Source organism: Gracilinanus agilis, chromosome 3 (genome assembly GCF_016433145.1).
Source record: "Gracilinanus agilis isolate LMUSP501 chromosome 3, AgileGrace, whole genome shotgun sequence".
NCBI lineage: Eukaryota > Metazoa > Chordata > Mammalia > Didelphimorphia > Didelphidae > Gracilinanus > Gracilinanus agilis.
The window spans coordinates 3,674,092-3,698,933 of record NC_058132.1 but is presented as its reverse complement, the minus strand read 5'-3'; the positions used below and the strand labels follow the sequence as shown (position 1 = coordinate 3,698,933).

The 24,842-nt window shown below is 41.4% G+C and overlaps 1 protein-coding gene across 1 annotated transcript in view; it reads right to left on the bottom strand.

Moving 5' to 3' along the window:
* Nucleotides 1–24,036, bottom strand: part of LOC123239368 — a 40,979-nt gene extending 16,943 nt beyond the window's left edge. The window contains exons 1-4 of the mRNA XM_044666642.1: nt 23,558–24,036; nt 23,233–23,353; nt 19,042–19,168; nt 11,418–11,554 (exon numbers count right to left, since the gene is read on the bottom strand). Of these exons, the coding sequence (XP_044522577.1) occupies nt 11,418–11,554; nt 19,042–19,168; nt 23,233–23,353; nt 23,558–24,036 (864 nt within the window). The remainder of the gene's footprint in view (nt 1–11,417; nt 11,555–19,041; nt 19,169–23,232; nt 23,354–23,557) is intronic.
* Nucleotides 24,037–24,842: the final 806 nt, after the last annotated feature.

Below are 24,842 nucleotides of genomic sequence, written 5' to 3'. Positions count from 1 at the left end.
TGGAGGGGATGTGGCAAAATTGGGACATTAATGCATTGCTGGTGGAGTTGTGAAATGATGCAACCATTCTGGATGGCAATTTGGAACTATGCTCAAAGGGCTATAAAAGAATGCCTGCCCTTTGATCCAGCCATACCATTGTTGGGTTTGTACCCCAAAGAAATCATAAATAAACAGACTTGTACGAAAATATTTATAGCCGTGCTTTTTGTGGTGGCAAAGAACTGGAAAAGGAGGGCATGCCCTTCAGTTGGGGAATGGCTGAACAAATTGTGGTATATGCTGGTGATGGAATACTATTGTGCTAAAAGGAATAATAAACTAGAGGAGTTCCAGGTGAACTGGAGAGACCTCCGGGAACAGATGCAGAGCGAAAGGAGCAGAGCCAGAAGGACACTGTACACAGAGACTGATATACTGTGATAAAATCGAATGCATTTGACTTCTGTACCAGCAGAAAGCAATGACACAGGATAGCTCTGAGGGATTTATGTTAAAGAACACTACTCACATTCAGAGGAAGGACTGCAGGAGAGAAAACATATAAGAAAAACAAATGCTTGAACGCATGGGTCGGGGTGGACATGATTGGGGATGTGGACTCGAAACTACCACACCAATGCAACTAACAACAATTTGGAAATAGGTCTTGATCAAGGACACATGTTAAAACCAGTGGAAATGTGCATCGGCCATGGGTGAGGGGAGTGCGGGGGGTGAAGGGGAAATTAGGAGCATGAATCATGTAACCATGTTAAAAATGAATATTAATAAATGTTTAAAAAATTTTTAAAAAGCAAACATACTTGTACATATGTAAGTGCAAACATTACAATTACAGAAATAAAAAATGTAAAATGCATACTTTTTGAAAAAACAAAATAGTTACAGAAAACCAATGTAGGCTAAGCTTTACAAAAAACAAAGTCTATCTAAATAATAACTTTGCAAAACTCATGCAAACTGCATCTTAAAAATCCTATTTGAACAATTCAAGCCAAAACTTTTTAACTATGCTAAAATCTTATCCTACCACTAACACAGAAAACCAATTGTCTACATTAAACTCAAAATCAACCTGCTATACTGAGAAAATCAAAACCTTGCAACAATATAACTATGCACACATATACAGAAATATACAGATCTGTACAAATTTTATACCTATGTACACTTTTTTACATACATTACACATCTGTAGATCTGTACAAAATTTTACACTATTTACATGCTTTTTTACACACTATATATGTAACATACATATCGTGTACAAATTATGTACAACTATTTACATTATGTATCTGGAAGATAAACTTCCCCCCTTATGACAATCACTGAAAACCATAAAGATTTTCTGTAAAAAGGCATGTATATTCTCCTGAATTTATCTCCTAGGTACACATAAAGTCTTCCTGTGAGATAAGACCTTATTAGTCTAATGTGTACTTATCATTATAGTCCCAAGGTGATTTATTTGTATTCATTTATTGCCATGAATATCATCACCTTGTTATGATATTGCAAAGTTTGTGAGACATGTTTCCTCTATGTGCATGTTGCATGGAACTTCTGAATACTTACCAGATGTTCAAAGTAACCTCTTCATTCTTCCTCCATCTTCTGTCTTTGTGCTCCCATGGAGCTGTTACTATGTAGTATTGTTTGCAACTATAGTGAAAATGTGTCATGTTATAACATCATAAAAAGATCTTATGGTTCTTTTCCATAATCAGTTTGCTTTCTTCTTCTCTGTGTTGATGTCTTCTGCAAAGTCTTTGTTACTGTGCAACCATCCTTATTGATGTCACCTTCTCTGTTGTCCTCTGTCTTGTCTTCTCCTTTGTCTTGATCTTCCTCCATCTCTCCTTGTTCCTCTTCCTCTCGAATAGTTACTTTGTCTGCAGGTATTTTGTCTGCAGTTGTGTTGTGATCCTTCTCCAGCTACTGCTGCTTTTTTGACATGCAAGCAATGTAGCCAGGAATCTTTGTCTTGAACTCTTATAGTTGTAGGTGTTATTTAAAATTATGATTTGAGGGGGCAGCTGGGTAACTCAGTGGATTGAGAGCCAGGCCTAGAGATGGGAGATCTTAGGTTCAAATCCGGCCTCAGACACTTCCCAGCTGTGTGACCCTGGGCAAGTCACTTTACCCATTGCCTACCCTTACCACTCTTCCACCTATAAGTCAATACACAGAAGTTAAGGGTTTAAAAAAAAAACCCAAAAAATTATGATTTGAGGCCCTAACCAAGCTGGCTGTGTCAAGCTTGTTCTATCAAAATTCTTGATATAAACTGAATCCTCTGGTTTTATATTGTGAAGTGAAAAATCTAAAGGAACACCATGTGTTAAAACTCCCATGGCTTGCAATTCTTTAATCCTGTTCTGTAATCCTATGATGTATTAATAAAGCTGTAAATCTCCCCCAAGCATAGATATGTAAGCTGTTTTAACATCTTTTTTATGCATTTATAAATGTCCAAATAACATTTCACATGGTGAGACATGCACATCTCCTCTTGGTCTAGTCCATAGGTAGAACAGAGCTAGAGGCAAGCTCTCTGGCCATTTTAAGTGAGTCTCTGTGAACAATTTCCCCACCATACTTTTGATCTCATGGTTTAATCTCTTGACCTGACCCAAGCTTTGCGGGTGATATGGGATGTGAAACTTAGGTGTAATCCCAAGAGGCTCATGAATTTGTTTTAAGATGGAATCTGTAAAATGGCTCCCTTTGTCCAAATCCAGTCTCACTGGAATACCAAATCTTGGAATGATTTCTTTCAACAAGATTTTAGCCACAAAGCCTGCTGTGTTTTTGCTAGATGGAAAAGCTTCAGGCTATCTAGTTAATTGGTCCACCATCACTAAGCAAAATTTATAATTTCCTGCTTTAGGTATGTTTATATAGTCTATTTGCAGGTGTTCGAATGGTGTGAATGCTAGTGGATGGCCACCAAATGCTTTCTGCTTAAATATACTGTGGTTGTATTTCTGGCAGATAGAGCAAGCTGAGCAGATCTTATTTGCCACAGTGCTGATTCCAGGAGCAATCCAAACATTTTAAACAGTATCTATTAATGCCTGTGTCCCAAAATGACCCTTGTATATAGACTGACAGATGTAAGAGTAGAATGTTTTTGGAAGAATTGGTTTTCCCATTGATGCTATCCAAATCCCATGTTCTTTCCTAGCTCCAAAATTCTGCTTCCACTTCTGAACCTGTGTGTCTGTATAAGCTTTTTCCAGGTCTATGGTGTCATCAACAGAGATTCATAATGCAACCAAGAGCATTTTGAGCTGCATATCGTGTAACCATATCAGCCTATGATTTCTAGCAACTAGTTCTTTAAAAATAAGGAGGAAAAGGGTTTTTTGGTCATATATATTAAAAGGTGGTCACCAGGGGAAATTTCCCCAATTAAGGAATAACCTCAAGTCAAAATTGACTTTTATGGAAATTTATTTACAACTAAGAGGTAGAAGAAATAAGGAAATAAGGAAATAGGCATCTAACAGAGTAGGTAAATTGCTATGATCCCCTAGGTAAATCTAATTAACCCTCAGCCGAGAGTCAGAGGACCAGAGGCCCAGAGGTGAATGAAGCAAAGCTTCATTCACAGAGTCTGAAGGGAAGATCCTTAAGAGAAGTTCAAAAAGATTCAATCTTTAAACTCACCACGTGGAATTCCAAAGAAGATGTTGAGAGCAGTCTCACCAATGTCTCAGTGTCCCAGCCAGCACTCCTCCACAAACCAGGAAAGCTAGAAGACTCAGCCAGAAGACTTCCTTCTCCAGAAGACCTTCTTCTCCAGAAGCCTTCACCAGCCTTCCTTCACCAGACTGCCTTCATGGCTTTTATGGTGGTTTCTTGTCCCTGCCCCTTTTCACAGGGCCAATCACAGCTTCCAAGCACTGTCCAGGGAGTGGTCTTTGTGGAAACTAGTTCTCTCCTTCTGGAGGTGTCAGTGCTCATCAAAAAGGTTCACATTTTCTGAGGGTCTGAATAAATTTCTGACTGTTTCAGTTAGAAAAAAGAGTGGAACTCTCCAAGTATCTGGTTGGCTTCTCACCTAGCACTAGATAGGGTGTGAATTCACTAAGTGGTTTTCAAGCTTCTCCCACCTAGTTCAAGCTTGGGTCAATTCAAAGTTATTGCCAACCAAAGTGTTAACTCCAACTAGGCAAAGAGAACAAAGGATTACCTTTTCACAAGTGTGAACTCAAAGATAACCAAGAATTCCCTTTTACAGATCTAAAGAATGCCCTATGCAGGGGATCATTGCCAATTCCTCTGGTACTCTGGTAGAGCTGACAACAATTCTCAAATAAGGTCGGCATGAGCAATTAATTTCCCACTAAATGTTAAAAGTCCTCTTTAAAGCCAAAGGGAACTGATGGCATGACAGATTCCAAAGGCATCCTTGGAATCAGTGAAAATTTTTGCACTCTTGTTCTTTGTGAGCTCACATGCATGTTTTAAAGCAATTAACTCTGCACCCTGAGCATTTCTAGGCAGTGAAGTGAGCCATAATGTTTCAAATTCACTCACTACTGCTGCACCTGTGAATCTTATTCTGTCTCTCATAAATGAGGAACCATTGGTGAATAAGATCACATCAGTGTTGTTATGGGGTTTTATTAAGATAAAAAATAATAAAGGCTGATATAATAATATAAATTAGTATTTTAATTAAAGCCATGGCCATGCTGGTAAAATCATTAGACCACGCACTGGTAAGAATTCAAAACTGCTGCCTCCATTTTGTTACCTCTCGTCTCTCCCTGAGCCTGCTAGCCAAGAGGGCTTCCTTTTAGATACTCCTCCCATTTAAACAGTCATCTGCGTGGTGACACAGGCATCCCACGGCCAAAGAACCGGAACTGGAAACCCGTTGGACCACGGGAAATGTAGTTTGATAGTTCCCACGTGTCCATAGAAAATATATATACTTTTAGATGGCATCTCCCAAATTTTACTTTTACAGTTTGTCTGATAGATTTCCCCTAGGTCTTTCTGCCATTTGTATTACAGTTTCACAGTCATGCAATGGTTCTCCCTGTGTGGGTAAATCAGGTAATAATGTATCTGGATTTAAAGTGTTGCATCTCTTTATATTCACTCCCCAAAAGTACTATTTCATATTTTGTTAGGCATTTGTCTGAAAATGCCTGTGTTCTATATTTTAGTAAAATTGCTTCAACTTCATGTGAACAATAAACTGTCAGAGAGCAGCCTAATACTAAATCTGCAGATTTTGTCACTAGTAATGCAGTTGCTGCCACCCATCTCAAGCATGGAGCTATTCCTGAAGCTATGGGATCTAATTGGTCAGAATAATATGTGATAGGATGTTGATTTGGTACAAAACTCTGTGTCAGAACTCCTGATGCCTCCCCCTTTTGCTCATGGACATAGAGTGTGAATGGCTTTGAGTAATCAGGGATACCTAAAGCAGGAGGAGATAATATTGCTTCCTTTAACTTTGCAACTGCTTGCAAATGCTCTGGTCTTAACTTCAGTGGCTCTGACTCAGTGTCTTTCATTAGAGCAGTCAGTGGTTTAGTGATTTCATCATAATTTGGAATCCATTGTCTGCAAAAACCCAAGGTCCCCAAGATGGCTCTGAGTTGCCTTTTGGTCTTTGGGGCACTCAGCTTCTGAATGTCTGCTATTCTCTTTTGGGAAATGCTTCTGGACCTCTCAGACAGCACAAACTCAAGATACTGTACATGTGGAAGACACCACTGGACTCTAGCTTTTGATATCTTGTGTCCTCTTTTGTACAGCTCACACAAAAGATGTTTACTATCACATTGGCACACTTTTGCAGATGGTGAGGTTAACAGTAAATCATCCACAAAGTGGATCAGCTTGCTGTCCTTAAAATGGATATTTTTCAAATCTTTGTTTAAAATTTGGGAAAATAATGAAGGACTTTTACAGAATCCCTGGGGCAGATGGGACCAGGAATATGTATTCCCTTGCTATGTGAATGCAAATATCTTGAGTTCTTGTGATTAGGTATTGAGAAGAAAGCAGAACATAAATCAACCAGACCAAGATGAAATATTTTGCATGACTTGGAGTTGAAATGATGGTGGCAGGACTTGGTACAACTGGGTAGTTTTTCACTACATGTTCACTAATAGTTCTTAGATCTTGTACAAATTGATACCCTGCTCTTCCTTGCACATCTAGGTTGGGTTTTTTTTTTTTTAAACAGGTAATATGGGAGTGTTGTATTCTGAGATGCATGGTATTATTATGCTTTGTTGCATCAATGACTCAATAATTGGGGTGATCCCTTCAATGGCTTCTTAACTTAATGCATACTGTGGAATGCATGATGGTGGACCTCCTTTCATAACCACCTTAATTGGAGTTGCTGATTTCAATAAGCCCACATCTGTGGAACTGGTAGCCCAGAGCCCTTCTGATATATCATCTGGTATTTGGTAGATATTATTTCCTTCCCCTCTTACTTTCCTGTATCCAAGAATAGTAATGGAAAAAGGCTTACAGATTCTTCTGGGAGTTGTAAATAGATGTCTCCAGTTAGTATACATACTATGGTTGCTCTAAGTTTACAAAGAAGATCTCTTCCCACTAAATTCATTGGAGAATTTGGCATTAGGAGGAAAGAGTGTTCCACACTTAAAGGTCCCAGGGAAACCATTCTTGGTTTTAGTTTTTGTTTGTTTTTTTAAAACCCTTGTACTTCGGTGTATTGTCTTATAGATGGAAAATTGGTAAGGGTGGGCAATGGGAGTCAAGTGACTTGCCCAGGGTCACACAGCTGGGAAGTGGCTGAGGCCGGGTTTGAACCTAGGACCTCCTGTCTCTAGGCCTGACTCTCACTTCACTGAGCTACCCAGCTGCCCCCTCTTGGTTTTAGTTTTAAACAGTTTGTAGTCTCCCTGTCATACCCACTACTTCTGTTGTACCCATTGCTTCACTCTCTTCTGGGGGCTTTTGTAATACTGATTTGGCTTCACTGTGTCCAAAAGACAGTCATAATACTAACCCCCCCACCTTTATGGTTACATGGGGTTCTGTGCTATTCTCTGGGGAATGTACAGGTATTATAGGGGCTAGAACAGTAGGATCAGGAAAATTTAGCTCTTGTTCCTGTCCTTCATTCTCTAATTTTCCACTTATTTCTTCACTACTAATTTGCCAGGGTTCAAGACTCTCTCTGCTATTTCCATTGGTTTCTATTCCATTTCTCATAATTCCTATTCCAGTGTTCCCATATTCTAGGTCTATTCCTGTACTGTCCTTTGCACACCTTCACAAGGAAGCTGCAAGCTTTTGTATGTCCATTTTCTGTGCATTCTAACCAGCTACCTGGGAATACTTGGGACATGCACCTGTTCTAATAAACTCCTGCATGGAATTCAGGTCTGGGGCTTGCTTTGAATTGTAGCAACATCCAGTGTCAAGAGCAGTTTGTGTAGTATGGTTTCCCATACTGGAATGCATCGCCAAATCCATTTCCAAATCTGTTGTTAAACCTATAACTATTCTGCCTGAATCATTCTACTGATTGAACCTGTTGCCTCAGTTTCCTATAGTTTTGTGCAGAAAATTGTCCTCTGAATCTATTCTCCCTCATCATGTGACTAGATTTGTTACACAAATAGCAACTGGTATTTGTTTATATTGCCTTGGGCTGTAATTATTTCTAGGTTGTCTATATTGCTGCCACTGTTTTTTCTTGTACTTCATTCAATTTTAATTTAAGTTTGAGCTCCCTTATTTCCTTTGTCAGGCTATCAATGACATCATCTTTTTCTTCTGCCTGCCTGCCATTTTCTGATTGGAAAATATAATCCTGCAACCCTCTGAAGTTCATCCAGATCTGTGTTGAACTACTTAGGACAGCTATTCCTAAAATAATTTTTTACTGCATGGCATGCATTCTTTACAAATTGGTGATGGATATGATCAAGATCCTTATCTACCAATATGTCCAGTCCTATCCATTTTTCTGCAGATTCAATAATCCTGTCAAGGAAAGTGGAGGGGGTCTCCCCAACCTCCAGTTTAAGGTGCTCAAATTTAGACCAGGTCCCTGGACACTTAGAATTCTCTTTATATTCACTCCCCAAAAGTACTATTTCATATTTTGCTAGGCATTTGTCTGAAAATGCCTGTGTTCTATATTTTAGTAAAATTGCTTCAACTTCATGTGAACAATAAACTGTCAGAGGGCAGCCTAATACTAAATCTGCAGATTTTGTCACTAGTAATGCAGTTGCTGCCACCCCTCTCAAGCATGGAGCTATTCCTGCAGCTATGGGATCCAATTTCCTTCTCCCAGACACCTCACCATGCCCCCTGGATTTGTTCTTAGTGATCTTCTCCCTCCCCATCCTCCTAAGCCCTAGTTTCGTAGCCATGAATTTATGAGCTTTCCTGTAAAAAGGATTTGGCAAACTTGTGTAGAAACCAGACTTTGTATCCTGAACTATTCCAGCATGTATTAATGTGTAATGATTTTCCTAGTAAATCCCTCAATCTAGAGAATCAGCTCAGTGCTTTGCTCAAACCCTCCATTCTGCTCTCTGCTTCATTTTTTCATGATGAATTGCTACTCCCTATCACGAACCTTGTCTGGGATTGATTGCTCAGGCCCTAAAAGAATTAATTTCTTAAAGCTTTCTGCTAGGGTTGCAAATCAAAACAGCCAGAGAACAAGAATTTTTGAAGACAGTCAGCTCATCTAACCTAAAAAAATACCAGATATAAATGCAAATTGAGTAAAACTATATAGATGTTTTCTATCACTATTAATGTAAAATTAAATACATGTTTATTTAGGTAGCATATAGGCTCAGGGATTAAAAAAGTTCCTTAGGAAAGGTGCTCTTTTTAATAAGTATATTTTCTTTCACTGTGGTTATAATGGAAAAATGTCTACTAATTTATCTGATGTTTTGAGCATTTGATAATACAGGATAAGAAAGCTGCTAGATTAGGAGGTAAAAAGAAGCTGAGAGACATCATACAACAGCTTGCTTGCTCTGGTTTGGCTGTGGCCAGGCTGAGCCAGAGGAGCTAATAACAAGCCAGAATCACTCACCTGCCTACAGTCCTGAGGGATTAATATTATCAAAGATTAGTTTAGGGTTTCCTATTCCTCTTCCCATTTCCTAAACATTCCTTCCTTGCCAAATATATATAAAACTCTTCAAGTACTTTCCTGGAGTGGTTGTTTCATCACTTCTCTGGGAAGGGAGCAAACACAGTCAGTTAAACATGTCCAAGGCTAATAGAGCCCAATATCCACCATTAATCAACTCCAGGTAGGACCTGAAAGGGATACCCATCCATTGACCTGAAAGATCCTGCCTGGGCACTGTTATAAAGGAGGGAGGTGTTACAACATCTAGCTAGGTGGCAAGACTAAGGTGATCTTGCACTAGCCACATATTTGAACTACCACTACTGTCACCCAATTAAGAGGGGTAGTATCCAGTTCACCCTCTCCTTTATTTATAACACTAACAAATTCATGACTTCTGCTAACTATCTTAGAATTACAATTATGATTATCTCAAGACTACTGATCTAATCTTTATATAAGGGGGTAAAGGGATTTTTCTTTCAGTGCAAAGTAACTAGGGAATAGCTAAAAAAAACTATAATAGATAAAATGTCAATTAACAGTGAGGAAGAATGACAAGCATTAGAATTTCAGAGATACAGCCTATGAAGTCTGTACTACAAGAAAACACCATTCCTAGTGATTTGGAGACATTGAATCTTATCTCCAGCATAATGTGTCCAGTGTATAGTTAAGTATGAGCTAAAGGTGAAGTCTTTACTGTAATCATTCCCTGTACACCCCTCATTGCAGAAAGAATGTTGTTTACGACTGATCATACAACTTTTCTCTATCATTTCATATTTTATTTTTTGACAATTATGTGTAAAAACAATATCTGACCTTTAAAAATTTTTTTGAGTCTTGGATATCCTCTCCCACGCCCAAGAGATGTTAAACAATCTTATATAGATTTTGCATGTGCAATCCTATAAAACATTTTCCCATTTTGATCCTTCTGTGGAACTAATCGAAACAAAAATTTTAAGTAAAAAATTTATCATCTATGGTCTGGATTCAGACTCCATCAGTTCTTTGGAAATGGATAAAATTTTTATTATGAGTCCTTTAGAATTCTTTTGGATTATTCTATTATTGAGAAGAGTTCAATTCTATCCAATGTGGATGTTCTGATGTTTGGAAAGACTCACTCCATGTAAAAGCCTTTCCACACTGTTTATACTCATAAGGTTTTTCTCCAGTGTAGATTCTCTGATGACTGGCAAGATGGGCCCCTATCTGTGAAAGCCCTTCTACAATGTTTACATTTATAAGGTTATTCTCTAGTATGCATTCTCTCATGTTTGGTAAAAGAGCCCTTCCATGTAAAAGCTTTTCCACAATGTTTACATTCATAAGGTTTCTCTCCAGTGTGGATGCTCTGATGTGCAACAAGACTGACCTTCCATGTAAAAGCCTTTCCACACTCTTTACATTCATAAGGTTTCTCTCCACTGTGGCTTCTCTGATGTGCAGTAAGTTGGCCCCTCTTTGTGAAAGCCTTTCCACAGTGTTTACATTCATAAGGTTTCTCTCCTGTGTGTATTCTTTGATGTTGATTATAAGACACCTTCCATGTAAAAGCCTTTCCACAGTGTTTACATTCATAAGGTTTCTCTCCACTGTGGCTTCTCTGATGTTTAGCAAGTGAGCCACTATCTATGAAAGTCTTTCCACATTGTTTACACTCATAAGGTTTCTCTCCTGTGTGGATTCTCTGATGTACAGCAAGAGAACCGCTCTCGGTGAAAGCCTTTCCACAGTGGTTACATTCATAAGGTTTCTCTCCAGTGTGGATTCTATGATGTTTAGCAAGAGAACCCCTGTCTGCAAAAGCCTTTCCACAATCTTTACATTCATAAGGTTTCTCTCCAGTGTGGATTCTCTGATGTCTGGCAAGAGAGCTCCTCCGTGTTAAAGCCTTTCCACAGTGTTTACATTCATAAGGTTTCTCTCCACAGTGAATTATTTGATGTGCAGTAAGCTCAGAGTTCTGACTGGAAGGTTTTCCACCTTTATTACTCACAGAAACCATCTTTACATGTTTCTTTTTGCGATGTCTCATGAGGTCTAAATTCCAGCCCAAGGCCATTCCCCCTTGCTTACTTTGATACATGGGCATTTCCAGAGGTTTCTCATGCCAGTGAATAAGTCCTATTTCTTCAGCAAAGCATTTGCTATATTCACTATATTGACAAGAGTCATTTCCTGAGGTCAATTTCTTATACTGATTTAAGACTGAATATTGGCTGAATTTCTCTGTCATCTCATCAAATACACTGTCATTCTTTGGATTTTTATTTACCTTGATATTAAAATCAACAATTTCTCCCAAAATGAAGTCACAGGGATGCTCATTCATACATCTTTGGGGGCCACATCCTTCTACAAAGAAGCTCGGCATTGTACTGATCTCCTTCACTTCAAAAGTAGTCTCAGCCTCTGAAGAAAACAAATAATGATATAAACATAGAAGGAAGGAGGACACACACAGAGAAAGAAATAGAAGTTCTTCTGATGGCAGAAATTAAACTGATTTTTATTCTATTTCCCCAGGCCAAAAGAAGTTTCAAATTTAAACAAGAGGAACCAGTCTTTGGATACACCATATCGTCATTTGTGAAAGATGGACGATTTTAGAAATACTTTCTGTAAGATGGTAATTGGACCTGTATCTGGGTTGGTTGAACCCCAAGTCTGTTTTTGATGACTCCTCCCAGGCACAGAGAACAAAATGGCTTCTCTCTGTCCTGAGACTCTTTTAAACACAATTTAACTGCTAGTTTTCAAACAATAACAGGTTTATTATAGATGATAATTTGATTAGGGAAGGGTTTAAGGCTAGGAGATTCCCTATCACTAATAAGGCTCTACCTTTCCCAGACCACTGACTTTGAAAAAGGTTGCTTCAGTCCCCAACAAGGTTGGGGCTATGCTGACTCCCTCTCTGCCTCAATTCCCCCGTACTGTCTAGCTACCGTAGGCTAATCCAATACAAATGGTCTTTGCCAAAGCCAGAGATAGTTGTTGAATCAGGAGCTGACCCAGTCACCCAGGTGTAAACAAAGCCCACAGAGGTAACTCAGAAGTCCAAGTCACTGTCCTGGGTAGTTTCTATTGACAGGTCAATAGGTGTTACTTCAATGTCTGGGATCAATCAGGGACACAGAACACCAAGTAGGGGATTCGGATAGGTCTCACAATGGTTCAAGAGAGAGCATAGTTGAGGAGCTTTTTATTTCTCCATAGTCTCCCATTCTCTCCCCTCAGATGACTGTTAACCACCTCAGAATCCTACCCAAGATTCAGAGATCTCCCCTTGTACATCCTGGTTTCTTACATTCCATCAAACTTCTGTCTCTCCACACTGGTCCTTTACCTTTTCCCCAAATTCCTCCCTATGCCTGAACATGCTTTGTCCACAGGATTGGATAGTGTTTCCCCAATGCCCTTTCTATCTTTCCTAAAAATTCAAACTTTGATTATTCTTATAATTTTGTGAATCTCAGGTAACCTTCCAGATATTCTGTTCTCATGATTTTGGATGTACTATTAAATAGTCATTCTTGGTAAATTTTACATACTAAACTGAGAAAGAACTTCACTCTTTTCAACTCTCATGCAACAATTTTCAAAGTGGAAAATAAGTTTTCTTCTTTTCTCTACACATGCCAATATATTATGCCATTTAGTGCAGACTGAATCCATCATCCATCTCTTGGGAAATGAACAACATGCTTCAGTTGTAAGAGTTTAAATTTAGGTTTTATGCTAAATATGAGAATTCTAAAGTAATATTGTGGTCACCGATTTAAAATATTATCCATTAAGTCAAAAAGACTATAGCAGCATTATTTTACAATGAAGTAAGAAAGAGTGAAAGTGGGAAATATAAGAAAATACCGAGTAGCTAAAAATACTCTAAGTTTAATCCTACTGTCTCTAGACCACAAATGTGAACAAAAAGTGAATCTCACCAGAATCCGAAGCCCTAATTAGGAAGCTGAAATCCAAAGAGCCAGGAGACACTGAAGAATCTGCTGAGAACCTTCAGTGCACAGGAGGCTAACACTGCCAAGAATCTCACTAGAACTCATGCTGTAGGGTATGTCCTACTAAAGCACTAACAATCAGAGAGGATCTCCTCACAGAAGAACCAAGGAAGGAATCACTCCACTCATCACCCCAGGAATCAAGGGAAGTGTCTCTTCAAGTACCAAGGCAGGAATGACTCCAAGCCAGAAGATCCAGAGAAGAAAAAGCCCTGAATCCAGGAAGCTACGTCCTTTCTATAGTCCTTTTTTCACTTCACTTCTTGTCTCTTCCCCTCTTCACAGGAATCACCCATATCTTCCAAACTGCTTAGTCCTACTTAGGACTGGGCAGTCCCTTTTGGAGGTGAGTTTTTGACTTGTGAACTCTTCCACCTAGTGACTGGTCAAGTGTTAAGTAGGGGTGTTTTAAGTTTTTGATTGATTAAACTAAATATTGTTGATTGATTGCATTAGAAATAATTCCATCTTCACACAGTAGTGGTCTGCCAGTCACCCAGTTTAGCACTCTCTTCAATACAAAAACTAAAAATCTTTTGGGATAATTGTTTTTCTACACTTACTCTCACCTCACTCACCTGGACAAAAGCTTCTTGAGTCTTTTTGCTCTAGCAGCCATGGTGCCTCCCCTTGCTGAAAACAGGAGATAAAATTTTCTCTAGGCTTTGGAAGCCTTGGACATAAGAAAGAAACAAGGGCTCAGGAGGGAAACATTTTAAAAATTCTTAATGGAAAGGGGGCATGCAAATAAAGCCTACAGAATGGTTTCTGTTGTATTCACTGTTGGGACATCAACATTGACGAATTGACAAAAAAAAAATTGACAGGGATGTTATGAAATTAATGATAATTAGGAACTTCTTTACCCATCAATGGACATAGAACAGGTATTTTGAAATGCTTATTCCCTTTCTTTCCATTCCTATCATGTGGCCTACAATTTGAGGGAAAAAATAAAGGAGGAATTAGGATAAACTTGCTTGAGTAGGCAGAATTAGGGGCTGTGAGCTAGTTTTGTACTTCTTTTATAATTTCATTTTCATGTTGTTATTTATTTATTTTTTAAATCCCTTACCTTCTGTCTAAGAATCAATACTGTGTATAGGTTCCAAGGCAGAATAATGGAAAGGACTAGGCAATGGGGGATAAACAACTTCCCAGGATCACATACCTAGGAAGTTTCTGAGGCCAGATTTTAATCTAGGACCTCTCATCTCTGAGCCTGGCTCTCAATCCACTGAGCCATACAGCTATGCCCTATATAATTTTTTTAATGTATTTAAAAATTTTTTTATTTTAAAAATATTTTTCTATGTTTACATATTTATTTTCCTTCCCTCCCCTTCTTGTCTCCCATTAGCATTTCCAATGAGTAATACAAATGTTATCACTCATAGCTATTTCCATATTATTCACTTTTGTAATAGAATAATTTTTTAAAATCCAAATCCACAAACCATTTATCTATATAAAGAAATGATGAGTCATTTGTTTTTCTTCTGTGTTTCTACTCCCACGGTTCTTTCTCTTGATGTGGAAAACATTCTTTCTCATAAGTCCTTTGGAATTGTCTTGTATTAGCAAAGTCCACTACACTATATTATTCAACAATGTTTCACTTCATGTATATAATGTTCCCTTGCTTCTGTTCATTTGACTATGCATCAGTTCCTGGAAGTTCTTCCAGTTCATATAGAAATACTCCACTTCATCATTCCTTACAGCACAGTAGTATTCCATCATCATCATATAACGCAATTTTTCTCCAACCATTCCTCAATCAAGGGACATCCCCTCATTTTATTTTATTTTATTTTTAACCCTTACCTTTTGTCTTGGAATCAATACTGTGTATTGGTTCCAAAACAGAAGAGTCGTAAGGGCTGGGCAATGGGGCTTAAGTGCTTCACCCAGGGTCACACAGCTAGGAAGTGTCTGAGGCCAGATTTGAACCCAGATTCAAAGCAAAGGCCAGATTCATAGTAAGGATATGAATATTTTTGTACAAACATTTTTCCTTATCTCTTTAGAGTACAAACCTAGTAGTGTAATTGTTGGATCAAAGGGTATACATTCTGTAAAGGTTAGAATTAATGGTTGGATGATGATTATATGAAATTATGTGGTCACCAGTATTTATTATATCTTCAGTCAGTAATTTATTTACAAATAAAGAGGAAAAAAATAAAAAATTTATGTGTGAGGGGGATAGAGAATTTATCTATCCTATCAACCTTAATGTTTTGCTCTGGGTCTGCTTAATCCAGGCAGAGATTAATTAGCTCTCATGTAGGAAGGCTGGTAGTGAGTAGCCAAGTGGCCTTCTCCAAGATGGAAGGTAGGCTCTCCAGAAGGTAGGATAGGGGTCAGCCTTTTACTCACCCAACAAAATAATCCAAGAGTCAGAATCCAAGTTGAAACAGCTCTGAGCCCACGATCCAAGCCATAGTCTCCAGCAAAGCTCCCTTGAAGACTATCTAAGACTATCTCCAGAAGAAAGACTCTTCAGACTATCTTCTCATAGACAAATCTGCTCTGAAGGATTTCGAGGTTTGCTTTATATGGGGACTTCTTGTCCCTTCCCCTCTTCACAGAGGCCAATAACAGTTTCCAAAGTGTCTAGCACTGCCCAGGGGGCAGTGTCTCCAGGATAGACTCATCACCTTCTGAAGGTTAAGTTCTCATGGGTATGAATTCTATAAGTACCTTGCTAGCTTCTCATCTAGTACTAAGTAGGTGTTTAATCTTTTGTTGATTCAATTCAAAAATAGAGAAGGGGGAGTTAATCCTGTCTTCAGTCTAGTGAGGTACTATGTAGGGGTACTTAAGTTAGTGTTAACTCAGGATAGACAATAGAGTAAAGAATTCTTTCACAATTCTTTTTTTTTTTTAAACCCTTAATTTCGGTATATTGTCTCATAGGTGGAAGAGTAGTAAGGGTGGGCAATGGGGGTCAAGTGACTTGCCCAGGGTCACACAGCTGGGAAGTGGCTGAGGCCGGGTTTGAACCTAGGACCTCCTGTCTCTAGGCCTGACTCTCACTCCACTGAGCTACCCAGCTGCCCTTTCACAATTCTTTTAAAGTTCTTTGGGCCGAGTTCCAAATTACCTTCCAGAATGACTAGATAGATTCACAACTTCACCAGCAACGCATTACTATCCCAATTTTGTCACAACCCCTCCAACATTTATGATTCTTCTTTACTGTCATATTGGCCAATCTATTTGGTGTGAGGTGAAATCATATCCCAATAGCTGGGATCTTTGGGTTTAACAAACACTATCTTGCTGAGGTCATTTAACCAAAGTCTATTCCATTGATCCATCCTTCTCTCTCTTAGCAAGTACCATTTTGTATGGATGATCACTGCTTTATAGTAGAGTATGAGACCTGGTACTGCTAGGCCTCCATCTTTCACATTTTTTTTTTCATTAGTTCCCTTGATATTCTGGATCTTTTGTTCCTCCAAATGAACTTTGTTACAATTTTTTCTAATTTTATAGTTTTTTGGAACTTTGATAGGTATGATATTGAAAAAATAAATTAGTTTTCGGTAGAACTGTCATTTTTATTATATTACCTCGTCCTCCCCATGAAAAATTAATGTTTTTCCAATTGTCGGGATCTAGGTTTTTTTGTGTGAAAAGTGTTTTGTGGTTGTGTTCATATAATTCCTGCATTTGTGCTGGCAGATAGATTCCCAAATATTTTATATTACCAAGAGTGATTTTAAATGAAGTTTCTCTTTCTAACCCTTGATGCTGAGTTTTATTGGAAATAAATAGAAATGATGATGATTCATGTGCATTTATTTTGTATTCTGCAACTTTGCGAAAATTAATTATTTCCACTAGATTTGTAGTTGATTTTTTGGGTTTCTCTAGGTATACCATCATATCACCTGCAAAGAGTGATAGTTTCATTTCCTCATTGCCTACTTTAATCTCTTCAATTTCTTTCTCTTCTCTAGTTGCTACAACTAGCATTTCTAGTACAGTATTAAATAAGAGTAGTGATAATGAGCATCCTTGCTTCCCTCCTGATCTTACTGGGAAGGCCCCTAACTTATCCCCATTACAGATAATACTTGCTGATGATTTTAAATAAACACTGTTTGTCATTCTGATGAAGGACCCTTCTATTCCTATATTTTCTAGTGTTTTTTTTAATAGGAACGGAGGTTGCATTTTGTTAGTTTTTCTGCATCCATTGAGATAATCATGTAATTTCTGTTAGTTTGTTTATTGATATGGTCAATTATATGAATGGTTATATTGTTTAGTTTTTTAAGTAAATTTAAAGCCACAACCTCAAAACAAAAACCTAAATCAATAACTGAAAAATTGTACTGGATCCTTGTATTACCAAGAATACCCAAGTCTATCACAGTTGATCATTCCACAATATTACTGTTACTGTGCACAATGTTCTCCTGGTGCTGCTTATTTCGCTCTGCATCAATTCATGTCAGTTTTTCTGAAATCATCCTGGTCACCACTCCTTAAAGCACAATAGTATTCCATCTCCATCACGTACCACAATGGTTCAGCCATCTGTCAACTGATAGACATCCCTGCAATTGCCGATTCTTTGCTACAACCAAAAGACTAGTTACAAATATTTTCCTACAAGTAGGTCCTTCCCCTTTTTTTCTGATCTCTTTGGGGTACAGACCTAATAGTGGTATTACTGGATCAAAAGAGGTGCATTCTTTCATAGCCTTATGGGAGTCATTCCAAATTGCCTTCCAGAATGAATGGATCAGTTCAAAACTACACCAGTAATGCATTAAGTGTCGCAATATTCCCACATTCTTTTCATCATTTGACATTTTCCTTTATTGTGTGATAATGAAATTAAATCTGCCCTGCCCATCCTTAATCTAATCACCAAAGGTGAGAACATCCCCACTTAATTCACAAGTTGGGAGGTCTGTGACCTACCTGTGCAACACTGAGTGAGGAATCAAAATTTACTGACTGACTCCTGGGCACTCCTAAGAAAAGTGTCTGTTGTGATTGCACAAAAAAACTAAGAGGAAGGCACAGGAAGTGATGCAAAAGAAGCCCCTTTAAAAGAGAGTTCAGTGAGTTCAGCTTTTGTCTTGTTTGAGACTTGGACCTAGAGGAGAGCTGGACTTGGGACCTTGAGACTTTGGTGAGACTGTTTTTTAATCTTTCCTTTAGAACCACACATGGTGATTGAAGAAGGCTGACTACCTTAGCCTCTGGAGGGGCCCTTGATTGGGAGAAGCCCTCTTGAATAAACCCCTTGGTAATGGACTTTTAGGCTCTCCAGCTGGGCCTCTGGAGCCCTGACTGAGTAAAGCCCAGACTTGAATACAAATCTAGTTCATTAAGTTAGAACTCTTACTCTACCTTCTTCTTATCTCTCTACTTCCACTCTCCTATATTTTGTAAATAAATGAGTAATATCATTTTAGGAATTGGTATTTATTCAGTTCCTTGGTGAACACAACTTTAAATATTAATATATGCAATCAAAAAACCCCTTTCCCCTCTTACAATTGTAAAACAGGCAAATCTGGTAAGGCTGAGGTGGTACCTCAGAGTTATTCTAATTTACTTCTCTAATTAAGAGGGATTTAGAACATTTTTTTCATATGAGTAGTGAGAGCTTTGATTTCTTCATCTGAAAATTGCTTATGGATAACTTTTCACCATTTGCCAATTGGGGAATGATTTGGATTCTTGTTGACTATTTTCATGAAAAGCAGGCAGAAAGAGAACCCAGGGCAGAGATCAGCATTTTTACTTTTTAATCATTGACAAAGGCTCAAAATCCCATACATTTGCATGGAATTAAGATAGTCCCCCAATGGCAGATTCAGGGATAACAGAAGAAATGGTCCTTACCCACAGAGAGTAGATTCTGCACATTTTCCAGCATGACCTCCAGGTACAGCTCTTTCTGAGAATGGTCCAACAGGCCCCACTCCTCCTGGGTGAAATGCAGGGCCACATCCTTGAGTGTTATTGACCCCTAAAACAGCAAAAGTCACAAATCTTAGAGCTAAACTTTCAGAATTCATCTAGTAAAACTCTCTTCAACTGAGTGGAAGAAACTGAAGCACACGAAGGATTTACCCAAACTCCTAACCTTGAAGAGTGTCAGAGCCAGCACTGGAGACCACTCATTCAGAACCCAATGGAATAGTGACAAAGGCATTTTGTGTCTGAAGTGAGAACGATGTTCAAGGAGTAAAACCTGGAGAAGTGTCTTACTCTGAAATGCTTTCATTTCATTTTGAAATGGAATCAGGGAGATTGGAAGTGCTCTCTAAGTGAAGTGGGAGATTTTGTAGAGGAGAAAATGAGGTGATCTGAAATTCCTCCTCATCCTAAGTGTCAGAATTGATCTGGAACAACATATTTTTGAAGAGCTTCTGAGAAAGGAGCATGTATTGTGTATTTTAGGGGAGGAGATATTACCAGTGATGAATGAGGAGAAAAGAAAGAAGGAATTCTCTTCTTCATTTCCTAAAAGGCTAAAGAGAATTCCAGGAATATGGGATCAGACTCTGACTCTAGTTAAGTAAAGAAGCACAGTCTTGTTATATTGAGAATTTGAGGAAGCACTGGTTAGGATGTGCCATAGCCAAAACATCCAGTCTTTGCTTTATGATGAATATCATTTGTTACTGGAATATATTGTCATTTTATATTTAGTTACACAGAAAGAAGAGTAAGTATGATGAGGAAAGGAAGGGGTGTTCATCTTTTTAAAATATAACATTTCATTAACTGGGATTGAGCTAATTTGAAAGACAGTGTGAGTGTAATGAGTGGAATTCTCAAGAGGCAGAATTTCTTTATTTTAAATAATTTATTAATTGACTGGTCATTTAATGTGGTCAGGTGAATCTCTCCAAAATCTAAAAGAAAAACATTAGTTCTTTCTCTAGTATAGGTCTTTTGTCATTACCTCTGTCTCTCATATTATACATACATATATGTGTGTGTATAAATATATATTTCGGGGGTGAGTTCACCACTCAGTCCCTCCCCTAGACATCTCAGATTCACAAATCACCAATGACGGGGACTTGGGAGACTTCAACTCCTCCCTCATTACTTCATCACAGGAGAAGCAGGCCCTTGTCCAAGCTTTCCCCAGACTTGTGGCTGGCCCAGCACTCTCTCAGACTGTGTCAAGGTTCCCTGTGACTTTCCAGTCCTGTCCTTAATGCTTTGAGCTAGACATAAAAAAAGAAAGTTCCCCTTCAGTTTCATAACTTGGGATGAAGTGGGTAGCCAATCTGGAGCTCTAACTTAGCCAGGTTAAAGGGAAATTTATTCCAATAAAATATCACAATTCAACATTAATTTTCAAACACTTCATTTATGAAAAGCAAAGGCTCTAAGCTGAGCCCTGTAACTATGGAAACCTAAGGATCAAGGGTCAAGAGAAGAAGCTAAGAGGTGCCTGGGGAATAACTGACCAGGCAGTGGCCAGATCTGACAATAAAATGCCTCTAGGCAGGGCTCTTCTACTTTTCCAGTCTGCTCCATGGAAAACACAGGGTACAGTTGGGATTGGAAAGTCTTCCATGTCACCCCTCCCTGACTTATTCCCTATTTTTCTGCCTGGAATGCCCCTGGAATATCCAGGGGAAGAATAGTCTGAGGAAAGGCTGAGAGTTTCCAAGCATGGGGAGACACAATTCCCCAGAATCTCAATACAATCTAGAAACCTGAAACCCTACAGCAGCCATTCCACTGCCCTCTACAGCCATCTGGGGGCTATTCCACCCCCCCTGCAATGGTGTTTTCCATCCTTAGGACCACATTACCTGTAACATCCTTCAACAGACATCTTCATGTCTTTGAGAGGAGTGGGTCTGAGCTGCCATTCTTTGGGCCAGAACCAGCATTCTCTCTCCCACAACAGGAGCAGAAGCAGCCCCTGGAGCCAAGACTGGGAGGCAGAATTGCTCCTGACATTTCTGACAGATGTTCAAAGAGTTCAGAGAGGAAAGATAAAGCCCAGAGGAAAGGGCAGCCACAGAAACAGGCAGCAAAAGCTCCTCATTCAGAGATAGAAACAGAAGGCAGAAAGGTTTCAGCCCAAAAGGAAGGCAGAGAAATCTGGGCTCAAAGGGAAGAATGCAGAGACCTCAGTCCAAGGGCAGCAGACAGCTTCTTGATGGAACTTGTCTCCTCTGGGGGTTCCTAGTAGCCCCCACTGCCCCACCTGCCCTGCTCTGACGTCCCAAGATCTCAGCTGTCCTGCAATGGCACCCAAAGGAGGACCTGCAGACCCTGCCAGCCTCTCCACCTGTGTAATTAAAATCTGTTACCCTAAAAATTACAATCCCCAGAACCCCATTCACTCCGTCATTACATGCTGATGCAGACAGGATATAAATTGGGTGGAGGTACTACTCTCTTGTTCTTTCCTTCTTGTCAAGGCTTTGGCAGAGGAGGCATTTTGAGCAGGTAGGAAAACTTAGTCACATGATTCTGTTTTGTCAGATAATAAACTTTATTATCTGTAATGTCACTGTCACCAGTATGAGCCCTCTTCAGTTTAGACTCCTCTCAGGCACCTAACCCTCCCCAGGGCTTTGGATTCCACCTGGGCAGCCACCTACATGACTCTCTCTCAGGCTCCTTCTCTCTCCCCTTATTCCCTTCCATACTCGATGAATCCAGTGACACGGGGATCTTTCTTGTTCCTCACACAAGACTCTCCATCTCCTGACCTTACATTTTCCCAGGTTTCTCAGCCTCCTCCCCAGCCTTCACTACTATCTCCTCCAGTTTCTGCCTCCCGAGTAGACTGGATTCCTTCAGGACTGGATGAGAACCTCCTTCTCTGTAAGAAAACTTAATTGACCCCAATTCTCTGTTTGATTTCCTACAATTGATCTTATCCATATTGAAAGGAAAATTGCTTTATTGCCTTCATATTGTTGTAGCCAAAAAGCTGAGACTCATAACTAACAGCTTGACAGCATCAGACCCTGTTAAGCAGGGGTGGTTTTGATAGCGTCATGCTCTGCTCAGCAGGGCGGTCATCTGGAACTCACAGTCCCGGGGACACCCCTCCTCCCTAGACAGAGCAGCCTTGAACATTAAGAATTACATCCTATGGCACCTGGAAGCCTTTATACTCCCACTGTCTAGCTACTACCAGACCCGAGCTATGGCCCAGCCCTTGAAATGTATATATTCCCCTCTGTAGACACAGCACTTGGGGAATTCTCTTCCAGAACTCCCCCCAGTGCACTGGCAATAAAGCTTTCTCCTGCTTTGATTGCACTGTCTCCTGTGTTCCTCTGGAGGCCACCCATTGGAACCCTAACAATATTATTGATCATGAGCCCAGTGGTCACATAGAAGCCTTTAGATCAGCACCTGCAATTACACTATTTAAGAATTAGACCGGATGGGCCCAGAGATGGCTCTGATCCTCACGATATTTTCCATGGAGGGAACAAACATGGAGGAACTGCAGGCACCAACCAGGCCAGGCAGAGCCGGGGGTCCCCCAGGTCAGGTGGCCGCCCTGTCCCTGACCAGCCTTCCAAGAACAAGAAGGGCTTTTGGATGCCACCTTCCTGCCAGGCCCTGCCTCCCTCCCTCTCCAGCTCCCATCCAGGCCTGCTCTGCTCCCTGGGGCAGCTCTCCTCAGCCAGCCCAGCCCCCTCCCTGGCTCTGTCCTCCTCTGGCTGGGGAAGCCCCATCCCGTCTGTCATCCCCCCATTCCCCAGCACCTCCCCTGAGGCCCTCCTGGAGCCAGTGGGGAATGGCTGTGAGCAGGGAATGTGGGGGAGAACCTCAGTGTCTGCCCTGGAGGCTGCCTTTGCTGGGAGGACAGAAGGAGGGCCCGGATGTCCTGAGCAGCCCCTGCCCTGCCCCCGGCCCTCACCCTCTTCTTTTTCCGCGGTCTGATAAGGCAAAAAGGCCTGGCCAAGGCTGAGCCCCTGCCTGAGCCATGAAGCAGCCCCTGAGTTTGCCTGGCAGAGACACAGCGCTGAGTTCTGCAGGATTCCAGCCTGGGGAGCCTGGCCAGGGCTGGGGATGGGGATGGGCTGCACTCACCTGGGAGGGGGGCCTCGGGGTCCCGGGGGCCATTCCCTCTGGCTGCGGGCTCTCTGCTGGGGCCACAAGCGGGTCCTTCGGGGGTGGAGCCCGGAGGTGGGGGGACTTCCTGTTTGTGCACCTGTGGGGGAGGGGAGAGGGGGAGGGCTCAGAGGGGCTCCCCGGCCCTTCCCTGGCCTCAGGGGAGCAGGGCGTCAGCTGGGGGTGGGAGAGCGTGCTGGCATTTCCTCGGGGCTCCTTCCATGGCATGTGGGCACCGGAACCCCTCGCTGCCCCCTCCACCCCCCACACAGTTCTGCGAGCTGCTTCTCTCCCGCGTTCAGACCTGAACATCTCCAGGGAAGAGCCTGGAGCAGCCCCTTCCCCAGCTGCGTCCTGGCTCCGGGGGTAGAAGGGAAGGCCAAGCCCCGCCACGGAACCTGCTCCAGACAGAGCCGCCCGGGTCTGAGCCGGCACTTCCGAGTTGGTCCCTTTTCTGTGGTCCTTTAAGGTGATGGACAGACCCAGAGACACGCGGGGCGGCCCCTCCCTCCACCACAAGCACTTACACGGGGGCGCTGCTAAGCCAGTCTTGTTGCACATGCGCACACGCCCCGCACTCCCAAGCTCGGTAACCAGGAACTGGACCACCGGATTCTTTCCGCTCCCAAGCGTTAGGGAGCAAAGTTTCACTCGAGAAGCAGGCAGCCAGGGCCGCGCCTGCGCGTGGACTCCCTCCCCTCCCGCTCTCACCCAGAAATGGTCCAAGAAGCACACCTGGGAACCTTCCAGGAGCTGAGACTGCTCACAGGAGATTCCCAGCATGCCTTGAGGCTGCCACGGTGGGGAGGAGCCAAGACTAGGGAGAAGTCAGGAAACGGCATTCTGGGAAATGGAGTCCTCCAAGGGGAGGGCCAGGACTCGCAGGACGTCCTGACACGGGCATTCTGGGAAATGGAGTCCCGCTGCCTGGGCCCTGGGTTCAGCCCCTTGCTGGGGGAGGGGTCATACAGGAAACGTTCCCCAACGTGGGGGGCTGCAGCCTCCTCCCCTCCCCCATTTCCCTTCCAGCCCTCCGGGGCTGCTATTGCTTCTTTACACTGGAGGCTGCCTCAGGCTAGAGTCTGGTACACGGCCGGTGCCTAATAAGTGTCTGTTGATAGACTGATCAGTGAGTGGATCCTCCCCCAGGACCTGAAGAGGCGGGCTAGGATCCCCCCTTCTGACAAAAGTGATTCTTTTGGGGCAGCTGGGTAGCTCAGTGGATTGAGAGCCAGGCCTAGAGACTGGAGGTCCCAGGTTCAAATCCGGCCTCAGACACTTCCCAGCTGTGTGACCCTGGGCAAGTCACTTGACCCCCATTGCCCACCCTTACCACTCTTCCACCTATAAAGTCAATACACAGAAGTTAAGGGTTTAAAATTAAAAAAAAAAAAAAAAAAGTGATTCTTTTGCCTTAGAAGCTTCTCCCCTTGTACCACACCCCGCTTTCAGGGATGGAGCTCAGGCCCTTCAGCTTACCAGACCCACATGCTGGGGACAGCCCTAAAGAGTCCCTCTTCAGTCTGCAACTGCTAGTCCCAGATTCCCTTCAGGGGGGATTCTCAGGGGAGCAGGGAACAGGCACAAGC